This window comes from Pangasianodon hypophthalmus, chromosome 16 (genome assembly GCF_027358585.1).
Source record: "Pangasianodon hypophthalmus isolate fPanHyp1 chromosome 16, fPanHyp1.pri, whole genome shotgun sequence".
NCBI classification, from domain to species: domain Eukaryota; kingdom Metazoa; phylum Chordata; class Actinopteri; order Siluriformes; family Pangasiidae; genus Pangasianodon; species Pangasianodon hypophthalmus.
In genome coordinates, this window is record NC_069725.1 from 15464761 (window position 1) to 15482937 (window position 18177).

At 38.9% G+C, this 18177-nt stretch overlaps 1 protein-coding gene across 3 annotated transcripts; it reads left to right on the plus strand.

Annotated features, from left to right (window-relative positions):
* Nucleotides 1-9057: 9057 nt before the first annotated feature.
* naa10 (N-alpha-acetyltransferase 10, NatA catalytic subuni) lies at nt 9058-13807 on the plus strand. Of its 3 annotated transcripts, none has more exons than XM_026920175.3 (8): nt 9058-9265; nt 9629-9727; nt 9810-9868; nt 9960-10005; nt 10122-10237; nt 10370-10414; nt 10509-10593; nt 13441-13807. In XM_026920175.3, the coding sequence occupies exons 1-8, from the start codon at nt 9245-9247 to the stop codon at nt 13642-13644; spliced, it is 675 nt and encodes a 224-aa protein (XP_026775976.1). In that variant the 5' UTR covers nt 9058-9244; the 3' UTR covers nt 13645-13807. The 3 variants fall into 3 exon arrangements, with proteins under 3 accessions (XP_026775976.1, XP_026775975.1, XP_026775977.1); XM_026920174.3 differs by lacking the exon at nt 9058-9265 and adding an exon at nt 9307-9454; XM_026920176.3 differs by lacking the exon at nt 9058-9265 and adding an exon at nt 9332-9458.
* Nucleotides 13808-18177: the final 4370 nt, after the last annotated feature.

The following is an 18177-nucleotide window of genomic DNA, read 5'->3' on the forward strand; positions in this document are numbered from 1 at the left end:
GTGAACAGTGTAAGAGTTACTGCACTTTTTATATGTGGCCCCACACTTTTTAAAGGACAAAAATAACTGGACAGTTGACTGCTCAGTTATTCCCTGGCCAGGTGTGTGGTGTTCCCTCCATATTTCACTTACAAGTAAGCAGATAAAAGGTCTAAATTTCAAGTATGGCATATGCATTTGGAATTTGTTGCTGTTAACTTTCAATATGATGTCCAAAGAGCTGTCAATGCCAGTGAAGCGAGCCATCATTAGCCTGAAAAAAGGCCCAGATATCCATGGCCTTAGATCATGAAGATACAGTGTTCACTCTAAGTGTAAATTTGAATTTCCAATAAATTTCTGTGGATATGGGGACAACCCTTCAAGCGCCATTTCTTATGGTAAGTGCAAATAACTTCTGTTGTAAAAATTTCCTTGATAAATAAAGCAATGTTATTTAGGCTTATTTAGGCTTAGTAGAACAGTTTTGGATAATCAACACAGGAAAAATAAGTTAGTAGAGGACTACACATTGATATAGCATGATACTGATCTTAATAAGCCCTTACTTTACGGTAAAATATGAATATATTTAATGTAAATAATGACTACATGCACACAAAACCCTATGTATACCCACCTGATATTTGTTACACTTCAAAGTACTTTGGGTAGTTTGACTGTGTCAATATTGTAAACTTCTCAATGAAACTAGGTGCAGTTCCATAGTAACAAAGTACAATGACTTGCTAAAGGGTTATATTCAATATCATGTGCCCATTCAGTATGTACACTACTTGACTCAGCATTATCCTGCTGCAGATTTTAAAAAGTAAAGAAAATTAAGAGTAAATTCTATATACTCAAATATATATATATATATATATATATATATATATATATATATATATATATATATATATATATATATATATATATATATATATTCCATTCCCAGCCATTCCTAATGTGCAAATAGTCCAAGATAACAGTGTTAATCATGCAATGTTACAGACAGAAAAAATTAAGTTCTGTTAAAATTGTCCTTAGCTTGAGTTACTACAGGTAAAATCCAAGTTATGTATTCAAATGCAGTCATTTTGTCTTTTTCTTTCCATTAACTTGTTTGGAAAGTAATCATAGTTATGTATGCTAATTTGATTACATTCAAAGTAACAAATGTGTCCTTCCATTTTCACAGGCTCAAAAGTAATTGGACAAACTAATGATCATAAATATTAGGATTATTTTTAATACTTGGATGCAAATCCTTTGCAGTCAATGACTGCCTGAAATCTGGAACCCATGGACATCACCAAATGCTGAGTTTCCTCCCTTGAGATGCTTTGCCAGGTCTTTACTGCAGCTGCCTTCATATGCTGCTTGTTTGTAGGTCTTTTCTGCCTTAAATTTTGTCTTAAATGAAAAGCATGCTCAATTGGGTTGAGGGCATCGGACATTTAAGAACATAATTTCTTTGCCTTAAGAAACCCTTGGGTTGCTTTCGCAGTATGTTTTGGGTCATTATCCATCTGTACTGTGAAGCACCATCCTATCAGTTTTGCAGCATTTGACTGAATCTGAGCAGAAAGTATAGCTCTATGCACTTCAGAATTCATCCTGCTACTTCTTTCAGCAGTCACATCATCAATAAGCACCAGTGACCCAGTTCCACTGGCAGCCATACATGCCTGTGCCATAACACTACCTCTATGTTTGACAGATGATATGGTATGCTTTGGATCATGAGCCCTTCCTTTCCTTCTCCATACTCTTCTCTTCCCATTCTGGTATAAGTTAATCTTGCATCAGAACTCATCAGGGTTTTTTTTTAATTTTTTTTAACCAAAGTCTAATCTGGCCTTTCTGTTCTTGAGTGTAACCAGAGGTTTGCATCTTGAGGTAAACTATCTGTATTTACACCGATCAGCCATAACATTAAAACTACTGACAGGTGAAGTGAATAACTTTGATTATCTCGTTACAATGGCACCTTTCAAGGGGTGGGATATATTAGGCAGCAAGTGAACAGTCAGTTCTTGAAGTTGATGTGTTGGAAGCAGGAAAAATGGGCAAGCGTAAGGATCTGAGCAACCTTGACAAGGCCAAATTGTGATGGCTAGACGACTTGGTCAGAGCATCTCCAAAATGGCAGGTATTGTGGGGTGTTCCCAGTATGCAGTGGTTAGTACCTACCAAAAGTGGTCCAAGGAAGGACAAACAGTGAACCGGCGATTGGGTCATGGATGCCCAAAGCTCATTGATGCGCATGGGGAGCAAAGGCTAGCCCATCTGGTCCGATCCCACAAAAGCAGTATTGGACGAAGTACACAAACCAAGTACTTGGTAACACTAGGTAAAATATTACTCCAGTAAAAGTACAAAAGTATTTGCCTTCAGATGTACTTAAGTACTTGTACTTAAGAAAACCTGTTTGGAAAACTGCTTTCCGGTCCAGTGTTTGGATGAGCTTCTTGTCAGTCATTTTATAGTCATTGACCAATGCCCCTTCACTTCGCTCTCTTCCCAGTCTGAAATCACAAGCCCCAAGCCCAGCCAGATTATGTGCTTGTGAGCAAAAAAAAAATCACTGGGTCTCAAAAAAACTTAATAAGAAACACAGTAAAACTAGAATAAACACTGGCAGGGCTTTTCCATAATGGAGTAATTTATTGCTGGTGAAGGGGATGAAGCGGGACGTGGAATTAGCCATGTTGCTATGTAAATGCAATCCTTATAAAGCTTTGAACTGTTTGAATGGTCAATTCACATAATAAATCAAGTAGATACTTTTTTTTTTTCATTACAGAGAAAAACAGGTAAGCGACTGCACTTGTGACCATTCCCATAAATCAGTATGAGATTAATTTTGTGTTTATAGGGTAAACAGGCTTTCAAGTAGTTAAATGGCAGTAGCTCAAAATGCTAACAATGTTAGCGATGATAATATGAGACCATAAAACCTCAAACTATCATTACAAAATAGAACCTTAGAAACTAGAACCTTGACTGCATCCTTGACCATTCTCAAAAATCAGCAGCAGAATTTTGCATTTCTAGTGTGACAACTTGGCTTTCAAGTAGTTCAGTGTCCCATCGTGTAGCTGATAATGTTAACAATGCTGAATGTTAAACACTCATGGGAGCTCATTATGAAGAACAAAAGTACAGGAAATGCACTCGTAAACTGACAAATCAGTATGAACTGAATTTTGTGTGTTTTATAGTTTAACTTAGCTTTCAACCAGTTGAAAGCCCCAGTGCATTTGAAAGTGATGTCATCACAGTTCTGGTCATTTCTAGCATGCTAACTCTAGTTGAACTCTACAATCCAGATCCTGGGGTGGAGGTTATTCAGCTCTACCTATTTAACCTGTTTGTCGATACAGAGCTGCAAAAATCCTAGTTTTATATAAAGACAAAACAGTACAGTCCACCTTTTTTCATACAGTTAACTGAATTGTCACACACAGGTCCATCCAGACTATGGTATAATGAAGACTAACTGATCATGTGGTACTGTTGAGTACCATCAACAGTATCAAAAGTGGCTCACAACATCAATTAGTGTGGTAAGAAAAAAGACATTCTCATCTGGGCAGGAGCAGGTGGTCAGTAAAATCTTTTGAAGTCTCACTTTAAACAAGCAAAATACTGTAAATTTTGTCTTATTTAGTCATCATTTTAAAAAGCCCATTGCAATGGTGTATGACTTTCACTATCACTTACCAGCAACAACAGATATGAAAAAAAGCTTTCGTCACTGGTTGATGAAGCCAAGGAGCTGAAATATCTAAGACAACTGTGTTAAACTCAAGGCTGTGGGCCAAACATTGTTTCATTAAGCCTGCATGAATTTGCAAACAATAATATTGAAACAGCCTGTTGTCCATAACACTCACAACATTTTCACACATTAGTGTGATTCAGTGATTGACTCCTAATCCCAAAATGTATCACCCAGTGTATAGACCTACAAATTTGTTAAAAAAAAATGTTGATGGAGCTCAAAGACAAGAGAGATGGGAGACTGAACATATATGTTCTCAGTGTACAAGCCTATGTGAGTTCTTAAATCTCTTTGTTAACATTATATATTTTTGATATTTGGAAAACATATAAACATATCAACCTGAAATTCAAAAAGGTAGTGAAATAGTTGTCTTTTCCAAAGTTACAATAAAAACCGATTAATGCAGTATACTTCACACAAAGTGATATCAAAGTGAATTAGCCAACTTTTGTGAAGCACATTCTATTAAAGAAAAGAAAAGAGAAAAATACTTTTCCCAGAGTAGTCTTACATAATGCGCAATTGACTGTAGTATTGGCTTCCTCTAGGCTGAAATATTAGGTTTAGATTGCTTTTTTAAACCACCTGCCACCTAAAAACACCTCCACTGTTTTTTTCCACCACCCCAACAACATATCATCCCCACAGCAGCGATTAGTGAATGTTAACTGATAGAATAGATAAAATGTTTTTTAAAAAAATTAATAACTTTAGTTTATGGCTCTTCAAAGGCTAACAAAATACTGATGTGACCTGAGCAGAATTCAAGTTTGACACCCCTGATCTAAGATATAATAAAAGTGGCAAAGGTTTAAATTACGATGGACACAAATCAGGTACCTCAGTTTGATGATCAATAAATCATTCATTCATTCATTCATTCATTAACTGATTTATTCTGGTCAGGATCACTGTGGTTTAAATTACTTGTTTGTTTATATTTTTGGGAATAGAACCAACTAAGTTTAATAGAAAATATCACTGGTGGGTACAAACAGGCATTAGATGCAGGAATAATGGAATTGTGATTAAAAACACATTCGTGCACACCTGTACCTACAAGGCCACTTTTGGTCATAATTAAATCCTCTCATGTTTGCATGTTTTCTGTTATACTTAAAAAACTGAATTAATACAATTCAAGGGTTAAAATATACTCCTAAGCCAGAGATGGTCAATGGTGAAGTCATCAGATTTTGCTAAAATTGCTGGATGAGGGGTGGTCCCTGGCCAGTGAGGGGTGCGCCAGTAGCCCTAAAGGTATTCAGCCAGGGGTTCGCAAGTATCCTCTAACTGATTCTTGTCCAGAATGACATCAAACATTTCCTGACAGGAGAGACAGTGGAGAGATAATGTGGGGGATGGAGTTAGTCTTGATGTGCCTCATGACAAGCCTCTTGAAGCACTTCATTACGATTGAGATAGGACACTGAAGAGTTCTTTGGCATAGGGACGATGGTGGTTGCCTTGAAGCACGGAACGATGCCACTGCTCAGGGAGATGTTGAAGATGTCAGTGAGAACATCCACCAGCTGGTCTGCACATCCACTGAGCACTCTGCTAGGAGGGATGTCTGGTCCAGCAGCCTTCCGTGGGTCAACTCTGTGTAGAGTTTTCCTCACATCAGCCATAGTAAGACACAGCACCTGGTTGTTGGGAGAAGGGGTGGTCTTCCTCATTGCCACATCCTTCTGTGCCTCAAAACAAGTGTAGAAGTTGTTCAGTGCATCTGGAAGGGAGGCATCACTGTCACAGGCAGGTGATGTCCTGTAGATGGGGATGGCCTGGACGCCCTGCCACATGTGCTGCATGTCGCCGCTGTCCTGGAAGTGGCTGTGGATTCTCTAGGTGTGTGCACACTTTGCCTCTGTACATCTCCGACAACAATAAACAGTCTATCAGAGTGTGCATTCTTCAGATCGCTAATAGCCCCATACAGTTCACAGACCTCCTTAGAATTAGCGCTGGGGGGAATGTACACTCCGACTCTAAGGACAGTGGTGAATTCCTGTGGTAAATAAAATTGCCTGCATCTAACAAACTCCACAAACTTCACCAGTGATGAGCAGTAACTAGAAATTAGCACTGAGTTCTTTCACCATTCCATGCTGATGTAAACACACAAGCCACCACTGTGAGCCTTACCGCACAGAGCTGCATTTCTGTCGACATGAATTGAGGCGAGCCCATCTAGCTATATGGCGGTGTCCAGAACTTTGAAAACAAAGACGAGGTGAGGCACGTACTGGTCCTGGTCACGCAACCAACCTGGAAGTCCATCAGCCGTCGAAGCGGCACGGACCTCACACCGTTTGGTTTGCCTGGACCCACCCAGTTTTATATCTGTGGCAAGCTCCCGAAACCTAGGCCAATCCATTCCCAAGATTACTGAGTGGGAATGGAGGGGACTAACTGCCAATTTTATACTAGGTTTTTGTCACTTATATATAATTGTGAAAGGCACCATTGGATATGTGTGCACATTCCCGTAAATACACCTCACCTTCACCTCCCAGCACCTTTCCAAAGCCTAGTCTTGAATCAGGCTTTGGTGGATCAAGGTCTGAATACTGCCTGAATCCACCAAGGCCTGATGTATACCCCCTTGAGTACTAACCGGCACTTTGTGTATTGGCTCCAAATTTGGGGATGGCTGTGGGACTGTGGAGATCTGGAGCACCTGACTCACATCCATCCTCGTGCACTCCCCCGGAAATGCCCCGGTTCTCCGCAGCCCCAGCAGACCTGCCCGGGCCCTCTTTCAGCTCTCTCCTTCTCTGGGGAGGGGAAAAAGAAAAAATAAGGTTAGAGTGAGACTGGGATTGGACTGCACTCCCTGTGCACCAGCCGGCCCTCCCTACCGGCACTCATGAGGGAAAGGCACATCTGGGAGGTAAGGCTGCCAAACTCTTCTTCTGCAGTGCCAGGGTAGGAGGAGTCCTGATGGGGGCATGAGGGCTTGCAGTGCACACAGACATTGGCGAGCTGAACAGCTTTGGTCTGCGAGGCACTGGACCCACTGAGAAGTTCTGGATGGCAGCTGATGGACAAAATGCTCCAGTGCCAACTGCTTGAAGACCTACTCTGGTCAGGCAGGGTCCAGTTGCAGCCAGAGTTTGCAGGAGTTCAGGAGCTGGTGGCGTATGTGAATGGCCGATCCCCCTCCTCTAACTGCATGTGTTGGAAGCAGCAACGATGTTCCTCCAGCGTCAGCGTGACCCACTCAAGTACGGCCTTCCTCATTGTCATGTAGTCCAGCTGGCACTCAGGTGGCAAACTATGGGGGCAGCCGGCTGGGCTTCTCCCATCAGGAGGGCCTGAATGTGCAGCCCCCACTATGCACTTGGCCATCCAGACACCCTGGCCAGAGAGAAGTAGCTGAAGGGGATGCTCATGGAAGAGGAGGAAGAGGAGGTTAGCAGGCTCTGGATTGCAGCTTGTCCTGCAGCTTGCCCATCCACCACTCTGGACAGAATCTCCTGCTGCTGCTGTTGCAGACTCACAAGAGATTGATGCTGTCACTCCTGCATCCGTCCTAGCAAATGGATCATCTGGGCAAAAGGACTGGACTCCATGTCCACATGAAGATGCTCTCTGAGCTGCTTCCTCCTGGGTTTTGGCACCAGTGTGACATGACATAGCTCAAGGTGACTCAGAGTGAGATGACTGGGGAGCATTTAGTCTTCTGTCCATGCGTCTGCATGGGGCAAACCCCAGAAAAAAAATCAACAGAAAATTGGCAGCTGAGCTCAGTTCAGCTCAGCTGTCACCCCTATACACAACTACACACACATAGACCCTGCTCACAGAGAAAGAGAGCAGCATTTCCTTAAACCAGCATGTTAAATAAGGATCTACAAATGAGAGACAGTTAATTTGCTCATTCCCCCACACTCCCGCTGCAGACTCCCGCTTACCAAAACAACCCCGCCTTCCCCCCGCATGCACAATATTTATATAACAGCAGCACAATGAATAAAATCAGGCTGATACAGGTCAAGAGCTTCAGTTAATGTTCAACTCAAACATCAGTGTGTGGAAAAAGTGTGATCTCTGTGACTTTAACCATGTCATGGTTGTTGGTGCCAGATGGGCTGGTTTGAGCATTTCAGAAATTGCTGATCTCCTGACAAAAACCAAAAACATCCTGTGAGGCTGATACACCTTGTGGATGGGTGGATGGGCTAAAACAGCAGAAAACAACATCAGGTTCCACTCCTCTCAGCCAAGAATAGAAACCTGAAGCTATCTTGGGTACAGACTCACCGAAACTGAGTTGAAGACTGGAAAAAGACCAGGTGATTCTTTTTTTCTAATTTTCAACTGTCCAGTATTTGGCTTTTTTTCGTATGACCTCTCTTATCAACAAGGTGTTGTCACCCACAGAACTGTTGCTCAAGCAATGTTTTTTGTTCTTCGCACCATTCTGTGTAAACTGTTGTGTGTGAAATTCCCAGGACATCAGCGGTTTATGAAACTGAATATATATAAATTATGAATGTCAAACCAGCCCTTCTGGTACCAGCATCCATGCCACGATCAAAGGCACAGAGACCACACTTTTTCTTAATTCTGATGTTTGATGTGAACATTAACGGAAGCTCTTGACGTGTATTTTATTTATTTATTTATTTATTTATTTTTTTGCATTGCGCTGCTGCAACATGATTGGCTTGATTAGATTAACTGCATGAACGTGCGAGTGTACAGGTGTTCCTAATAAAGTGGACAGTGAGTGTATGCATGCATACTGTATATACACTGTATCCATCAAGTTTAGTTTGTTTGTTTATGATGTTAGCTGAATTTATTCTATAATTTAAACTAACCATCCCTGAATGAAGCTACCGCTGGCTAGGTTGTTGCTAAGCTATTGTTGCTGTACTGCAATTTCAGTACAAAATGTTGCATGAATGTTTGACGTTCACTATAGTAGAACAGTACCAGTAGCCACAAAAGTGCGGTTAAAGTAACTCTTTATAAGTTTCACGTGCTCTGACAGAGAGAGACACACTTTCGTGGAGGTATCCATGTTTTTTTTTTTTCACTTCGAAAGTCAAACGCGCGAACGCAGCATAGGCACTAAGCAAACAACCCTTTAATTCCATTTTTTTCTAGACAGCAACAGAAAACTGTTTCGAGTGTTCATTTTATTTCCTACTTCCGACGGCTGAGTTCGCATGAACGCTCTAATGTGGGAAGTAGGTTCCGAGTCATGAATGTATTATTATCATTCGGACATAACGCATGCGCAAAACCCTTGCGCATGCGAGTTTAAGTTTAATGCGTCAGCTTTCCACTGCGCCAACTAGCGGTAGTGAAGTCGTTCTTGGGCCTACTTTGCCGTAGCAACTGTTAGCTGCTATGAAGTCATTTTGACATATATATATAACAAATTTAGTTGTGCACATTTGTCTATAGCTAATATATTTTAATCCGTACAGATACAGTAAACGTCGTTAACTTTTCAAAATGAATATTCGCAATGCGCGGGTGAGTAATGGCCTTGGAGTATTTGGTATCAGGCTAAGCGGCCACATTAACTGACGCTGTAGCGAGTTAGACCGGTTGTTGTTACCCAATGGGACTCACCAAATTAGCTTGCCTACTAGCTGCTCAGATCGATTTATACTGCTATCGCTCCCTAGAGCGTTAATGTATACTGAAATAATTCCAAATGACGTGGGTTTGTAAAAAGATAATAATAATAATAATAATAATAATAAAGTGTTGTAATTATGTAGCTAGCAAAGGCTAACCTAGCATTAGCTTTGGATGGAAAGCATGCGCACAGGGTTTAAATACTCAGTATCCACGCGTCTCCCATATGATTTTTGTGCAATGTTTTATTTACAGCCAGAGGATTTGATGAACATGCAGCACTGCAACCTGCTATGTCTTCCAGAAAACTACCAAATGAAATACTACTTCTACCATGGATTGTCTTGGCCGCAGGTCTGCAGCAAACCTAACAATATGAAAATAATCATGCTTTTGTATGGCTGTGTTTGTGGTTGACCCAAGTCTTGTATTTTAGCTTTCTTATATAGCCGAAGATGAGAATGGAAAGATAGTTGGATATGTTCTGGCCAAAATGTAAGTTAAAAATAGTTTGGTTTCTTTTCTTTTGTATGTACATATGCCATCAAGTTTAAAGACGTAATAGTATTTGTGTTTTACTATGCAGGGAGGAGGATCCAGATGATGTGCCTCATGGACATATTACATCATTAGTGAGTAAAAGTAGTTGTCCCAGTGACAATTGTCTCAGTCTTCTGTTGTTTAAATTGTAATCTCTTTTATCTTTATGGTTATGTATGTTAACATATTAATGTGTATTCTCATATAGGCAGTTAAGCGTTCCCACAGAAGACTTGGTCTGGCTCAGAAGTTAATGGACCAGGCCAGTCGAGCCATGATCGAGAACTTCAATGCCAAATATGTATCTCTTCATGTTAGAAAGAGGTATGGTCTTTACAGCTAATGCTCTAGTATGTCAGAGGCTCTGAATAAAGAATCTGATAAACTAGATAAGCATAAAGCATAATTATTCTATGTTACTTATATAATTTTTTTTTAACTGCATTGCTTTTTCAGCAATCGGGCAGCCCTTCATTTGTACTCCAACACACTCAAATTTCAGTAAGTATCTTTCTTTCTCTCTCTTTTTTTTTTTTAAACCTCTTGTTTTATGTGAAAAAGATATTCATGACTTACTCTATTCACTCTATTCTAGAATAAGTGAGGTAGAGCCAAAATACTATGCAGATGGTGAAGACGCATATGCAATGAAGAGGAACCTTACACAGATGGCAGATGAGGTATGTTTGAGTTGAATTCTATGAAATATAATGGTGCTTGTGCAATATGCCTTTATTCAGTGCAGTATCCCAGCCAGCACGTCCATGTACGGCCCACATGGGTCCAAAATGGGCTTGAAACTGGGGTCCACAGTTTGAAATGGGCAGCCAAACTGGTCCCCACTAACTTTTTTCTGCACTTTCCATGGTGGCCCCACATTTGGATGCCTATATGGGCCCAGACAGGCTGCATGTTAGGCCCTCTTAGGCAGAAAGGGTGGCCCCTACATGGGTTATTATGGAACGGCAACATGGGTATATGGAGGGTCCTGCATGGGCTGTACGTGGGCATAATGTCGATGGGTGTACATGGGCTGTATGTGGGCATAATGTAGCCCATACAACATTGTGTCATATTACAGTGAACATTTTTTATTTAAAAAATAACAGCAAAGAATAAGCAGATTAACAACAATGATAAAACTATTAATAGTAGTACACTGATGTCTATACACCAACACCAATATCTTTACTGTAACTTTTTACAGTAACTTTTTAATTTTTACTAAAATTTAAAATTTTCAATGATCTCTTATAGCCTATTTTCTTTTACAAGTCTTTTAAATAGTCTCTTTTTAGTCATACTCCTCAAATTCTAATAACTCCAAAGATGGTCTTTTTACATTACCAATAATAATAATAACAGTACTGTAATTATTTTAATATTTTTTTAAATGTACCAATAATGTTATTCAGTGACATAAAGTTGGATTTATAACACTCAAATTTTGAAAGTTTGTTCTGAACGCCCATCAGAATGCATGGAAGAGGGGAGAAATATTCAGTCAAATCAAAGCACATCAGGATTCCTGAGGAAAAAGAAAGAAAACCTATTATTTATTTACATTGTTCAGAAAGCAGGGATACAGTTTGTTGTCAAAATCCAAAACTAATTCTTTAACTCGTGAGACTTAATTGCTGGTAGATTCTGTGCACATGGTTCCCCTCCATCATGGGTCCTGTTAACCACTCGGACATGGCTTTTTCAATCTTTTTAATACTTTTTTCCTTCAATAAGGGTACGAAGTCAGACAATAAGTTCAGTAATGTGCAGTCTCATTATACATAATGAGACTGCACATTACTGAACTTATTGTCTGACAGTCTACATGTAATAATTATAATACGTTGATGACCTAGGCGATATTCTACACAGCCATACCCTATTTGAAACTCGAGCTGTCTGTCTGCTACCACGTCTCATTGTTTAAGAGAACAAGGATGCTGCCAGTGATGGAAGTGATGGATCCAAACATGCTTCAAGCCATACTTCATTCAAACACCACTATGTCCCAATGAACATATCTTAAATTGATCAAAACACACCCACTGCTGCAAAAAGAAATAATACTGTAATAATATGCATATTTATGACCTTTACTCAGCCTGCTGGCATTGTATTGGAAGTGTGGTGCCACAATGTTTCACACAAAGACAGTCAGACTAAGAATGGAATTAGATATTTAGCAGCTGATTTTTAATGCTGGAATGTTTGAATGGTCCTATGATGATTTGCTCAAAAAGTTGGACACCACAAAAACAATCCTATGTAATTAATCTTTCACTAAAGACAAGAAAAACAGATTCTTAACTTTTCCAGCACTTAAAAACAATTTCACAGGCCTTGGGCTTAGTCTTTCTGGAACAGGATGTGCCTTTGAAGCATTCTTGTCTCTTTCTCACTCAGATCCTGTTTTGCATGAAGATGTGGTTCTCAGTCTGAAATACACAAATACAAAATAATAAACAGTACTCATCTAAGTTTAGAACTGAGTAAATTGTAAAACAGTGCAGTTTTGCAGAAATAATTTAAGTTTAATGATGGATGAGCAAATGTGATAAAACATACAATATTTAATGTTTACATAAGTAGAAGCAAAACGCTGCAACTTGTTCTTGTGTTTTGTTATGCTCTTTGATAGTGGTGAATAACAAATAATAAAGATTCACTAATATATAAAACACATCTTCACCACACCTAAATTAGGACCAGCTTACACTGAGTGATCACTTTATTACTGTTATTAGTATTTCTCTACTTTATAGCTGTAGCTAATATGCTGCCATACATTTTACAGTTACAGTCAACAGTAGTAAACATTATTGTATTGTTTTACTTTATGTAAATATGAAATCAATGTTTATTCGATTAAGATCTTATTTTTTAAGATCAACTGCAACAATTTATTAATGATTAATACATTTGGTCATTTGGTTAACCTGTTTGTCAGTACCCAAAAGTAGGAGGAAATGAAATTCAGGCTGGAGATGAGAAGTGACATCTCTGGTAGCTTCTTTCTGGCAGATGCATAGGTTTTGTTGGGAAAAGTGAACATCCATAAATATGGGCAAATCTTATTACCACATTCTTTGTATTGGTCTGTGCTGAACTGAATAGATTAGCTGGCTTCAGTGGCATATTAGTCTCTGTATTCAGAGACTAATAAGATTCAAATTTTGATATCTTTATGATAAAATAAATAAACAAATTTAGACACAAACTTTAGTGTCTTGTATAAATAAGATTTAAAAATAGCATATCAGGCTTTCCTAATATTTAATATGGACAGTGTAAACAGTCCACAAATTAAATATATATGAGTACAGCTACACAAGACAAGGGAAGTCCAGTAAGAATGCTCACGCAATAATGGAGATAAAGAATTGGTGTCCATTTAATCAACTGCAAAGTGCTGCAGAATTTGAAAATCCTAATTTTACACACTTTATAATGCTTAATGCTTTGCGTAACAAAAGTGTCCTTGTGTTACGCAATCATTATTAACATGTAGTGATGCTGTTGTGTAGCTGCAGAAACCTGGTGTGCGTCTGTGGGGATCTGAGATGCCTCAGTCACAGACAGTTGCAGTCACGGAGCTGGTGCAGAAACTCTCCATGCAGGATGGAGAGAAGGATGGTGATGGAGACAGTGGAGGAGAGAGCAAAGAGCTGAGTGAAGTAAGCGAGGCTACGGAAAGCACAGACGTCAAAGACTCCTCCTCCGATTCCTAAACAGCATGTCAACCTAGGATTTTAAATTGGTTTACTACAACTCAACATTTGGTTAATTAGGCTATATTATCAATGTACAAAGAGACAACTTGCTAAAGGTATTCATGACTATGGGAATATTTCTACACAGTAATATGTTAATAAAATTTGACACTGTACAGAATTTGTTACTTTGTTGTTTGTTGATGTTAATGTTGGTATTATTGCTGTTTTACTCAGTGCTATGATGCAAAGCAGATCTTGTGTTGATCAAAATTCTTGTTAATTAATTTAATTTAACTCTGCCCATAATATGCAAACCCTAATCTAATGCAAAAACTTATCTTCACAAATCTGGTGACAAACAACTCAGGAGAATGTGAACTTTAATTGTTATCAAAAAATGTTGACATTTGTCAACAATGGCTGCCACATGTCAATCAATTATAATGAGGCAGAGCCTAATGTACTCAAACAGCTGTAAATCATGATTGATTGCATGGATTCACTCAAAACTTGAAAGCCATAAGGGACAAGATTTTACGGTCATGGGTGCTGTTCTTGTTTTTGCACACAAAAATAAGGATATCTCTTGGAGAATAAGCTGTACAGTGAAAATTCTTTTTTAGGTTGATTCTTATGCTCAAACTTTTAAAAAGTACTGCCTTTTGTAAAATCCAGTTAAATTTGTTCTAATTTGCATAAAATGCAAAACTTACTTTTGCAAACTATTCCTAGGCCAGAGCTTGACATTGCCTCTACCGGCTTGCCTGCTTCCCATAGTGCATCTTGGTGCCATGTCTTGTCCAGTTAAGTGACTCACACTCACTTCACTGTCCACATGACGTAAAAGAAAATGTGATTCATCAGACCAGGCCACCTTCTTCTATTGCTCCATGGTCCAGTTTTGATACTCACGTGCTCATTGTACGCGCTTTCGGCGGTGGACAGGGCTCAGCCCCATACGCAGCTTGTAGGCCTTGCTGTGTGTCTGACACTACAACAGTAGTTCTTCTCTGGGATCTGACCAGATGGGCTAGCCTTCGGTCCCCACACGCATCAGTGAGCCCTGGGCGCCCATGACCCTGTTGCCGGTTCACCGGTTGTCGTTCCTTGGACCACTTTTGGTGGGTACTAACCACTGCATACCAGGAACACCCCACAAGACCTGCAGTTTTGGAGACACTCTGACCTGGTTGTCTAGCCATTCCGATTTGGCCCTTGTCAGAGTCACCCAGAGCTTTATGCTTGCCCATTTTTCCTGATTCCAACACATCATCTTCGAGAACTGACTGTTCACCTGCTGCCTAATATATCCCACCCCTTGATAGGTGCCATTGTAAAGAGATAATCAATGTTATTCACTTCACCTATTGTGGTATTAATGTCAATTGTCATAGTGCCTCCAAATGGCTACAGAATGTGAGGCTAATAAACAAACCTTTTTAATGTGTGTCTTATAGTGTGGATAAAAGTCATAGTACAATATACTCAGAATGATGTCAATATAGCCATGATAGTAAACTGGGAAGGTCATGTTGAAATCTCGATCAGCATTGCCGTGGCAAAGAGTCAATCAATATTTAGCTATATTTAGTGCCCAAGCACCAAGAATGTGAAGGGCCCTACTGTTTCTGTTACAGTTAATATTATTAAGCACAGAAGGTGATTAGGTGCTCTATAGTGACTGTATGTTTTCTTCTGCTGCTTCTTCTTATTATTATACTTCCACATGAGAGTCTATGGCAGTCCATAGAATGGTTTGTACGCTTTTTGTCTCATCTACCTTCACAGAACCTTTGGTGTACGCCACTCAAGCCCTCTAGGCACCAAAAGGGAAACGTTGGAAATATGTTGACAATAATACCTCCAAAAACCAATGTCATAGAAATGTGATTCCACATTCCTCTGTTTAGTTGGGTCAAGCTGAGTTCAGTCGACATCATGATGTTAATTTCAGCCATATTGGATTTTCTGCCATTTTGAATTTAGTCTACATGTTAAATTTGGCACAGTTATAAAGTACAGTCTCAGCCACCTTCACAGCAATTATGGTGTATGCCCCTCAAGCCCTCTAGAGCCACCAAATGGACAAATTTGGACGTTTACAATAATAACTTATCAAGGGAATGTCCTAGAAATGCAATTCCACTTTCCTCTGATTCTTTGAGTCAAGCCAAGGTCAACATATACCACAATGTTATTTTTCCGCCATAGAGGATTTTCTGCCATTTTTAATAACATGCAAACACATTTGACTGCGAAGCTGCCAAACAGGAATGAACGCATATCTCAAACTTTGTAGATAACTGAAACTGATACCTTCATGCTAAGACTCTCCAAAAAGGTTTGTCTAAATTCACCTCTAGGTGTTGCTAAAATTCACAAATTTGTATCCTTGCTTTTGAACCACTTAACATTAAATCAAGATTCTTATTCCTTTTGACTGAAGGTGCCAATGATGTGGATGTAAAGAATTTGTGATTTCTCAAACGGGAACTCGGCCACTTTGAATTTTTTCAGAAAGTTTTTTTTGGTTCTTCTACAAATTTTGTCCCATCATCACCAAATTGCAGCATTGTTAGAGCAGTCTGGATTTTGATGTATGGGACAGTTCGTCTAATTTGATGGCAGAGCCGACAAACAGGATGTGAGGGCATCTCTCAGCAACTGTATGATGTATTTTGACCAAACTTTGTAAATAACTGAAGGACCTCATCCTAAATGTTTCCAAGAAGTTCTATCTAAATGCAGTCTAAAGCAGTTTGTGATTTCTCAGAAAGGAAGTTGGCCATTTTGAAAAAAATTAGGTTTTTTTTTTGCTTCATCTTCCACAAATTTTGAAGACTTCAAGAAGTTTTGTCTAAATCCCCTGTAGGTGGCACTATAATTTACTAGTTAGTAAAACTGCTCATAACTTTTGAACCACTTTAACTGCATCATGGTTCTTTTTTCTATTGATTCCTTGGATGGTGCCAAGAGTTTGACATGTAATGAAATTGTGATCTGCCAGTTAGGAAGTTGGCCATGTTGAAATTCAGTAAAAACTACTTTTTTTTTTTTACTTCTTCTACAAATTTTGTCCAGTCATCACTAAATTTGGATTACAGCATTGTGAGATCAGTCCAAAAATCGTTCTTGGATATTTGATATCTATGATGTTTTTCATCCATAATCTGCAAACGAATTTGATGGCTAAGTCGCCAAACAGGAAGTGAGGGCATATCTCAGCAATGCTTTTATATATTGACATTAAACTTGTCAAATATATTTAGCAACATGCACTGAAATTAAGAAACAAGATTTGACATCATTTGTACCTTGGGAGGGGGTCCGTGTACATGGCATTCTTTTGTTTTTGGTTTCAAAATTGAAATACAAAATACAAATGACGACGTTTCATTCACTTTTTTGTTTTAATATTGGAAGTAGAATAACGGGAAATGGCTTTTTATTTCATGGATATGTTTCTGAGCACGCACTCACACAATGAAAATTACTTGTTTATTAATTTTCTTTATTCGTTTAATCATGAATAATGTAGATATCAAAATCTCACAAAACCAAATATGATAAATGCCTTAAAATTTCCAATCTAACAAGTAATCCGGAAATAAAGGTGAGCTTCTTCTGTGGTCTTTTCTAAGGAAAAAATGTCCACGCTGGAGCCTTTTGGGCAAATTCTAAATAATATGATACAAACTGGAGCCACATATTCAGAGATCGCAGACAATCTCGTGCTACATGGTGCTGGACGAGGTTGTTCAGCAATGAGTGTCCGAAGATTTTGTGCACAGCACAATATTGCAAGAAGACTGTGTCAGACTCTCACTTGAGCTGGCAATAGCTAAAGCAATAAATGAGGTAAGGACATGATTATTACTGCTAGTATATTTATTATTTTGGTAGCTAATTACGCTACTGCAACGCACCGTGTTTTATTCACAGCAAGGACTTTTTCGTATCCCAACAGACAGGCCCAACTTTTGGCCCGAAAACTCATGACAGTGTACTTGTCTTCTAATGGGATATGAAAGAGTGAAGGCAGAGAAGTTCGACTTTTAAGGACCATCCAACAACCACACCATGATGTGTGATGTTGAGTAAGTCTGTGTTGTTAGTTAATAATGGTTAATATACAGTGAGGTATCTTGTATCACCCGAAAATGGTTTATTTTGCCATAATGACTGTACATTATCCCATGTACCAAATAAATAAATAAATGGACATGAAATTTTATTCTGAGAAGATTAAATATAATTACATTTAATATATAATTTATATAATTATATATATTATATAATTATAAATAATTTAAGTATAATTTATATAATTATATATTTCATGTCCATTTATTTACTCTGCAAGTGGCCAGTAAGTGGGATAATGTAGTCGTTATGGCAAAATAAACCATTTTAGGGTGATACAAGATGTCAGGTCCTAAGATAATTTTATTACTTTGTGATAATGGATGTTATACCCCAATATAGCCCTACTTAACTGTGTCTGCAAGGCACACAAAACTTGAATACAGTCCCTTATAGTGCAGAGTA

Bases quoted from the DNA above. Each gene is read 5' to 3' on its own strand.
- naa10 (XM_026920174.3), top strand. From the start codon at position 9,428: ATGTATACTGAAATAATTCCAAATGAC. The intron at 9,455-9,628 runs GTGGGTTTGTAA...TTTTATTTACAG, and splicing joins CTGAAATAATTCCAAATGAC to CCAGAGGATTTGATGAACAT. The intron at 10,006-10,121 runs GTGAGTAAAAGT...ATTCTCATATAG, and splicing joins ATGGACATATTACATCATTA to GCAGTTAAGCGTTCCCACAG.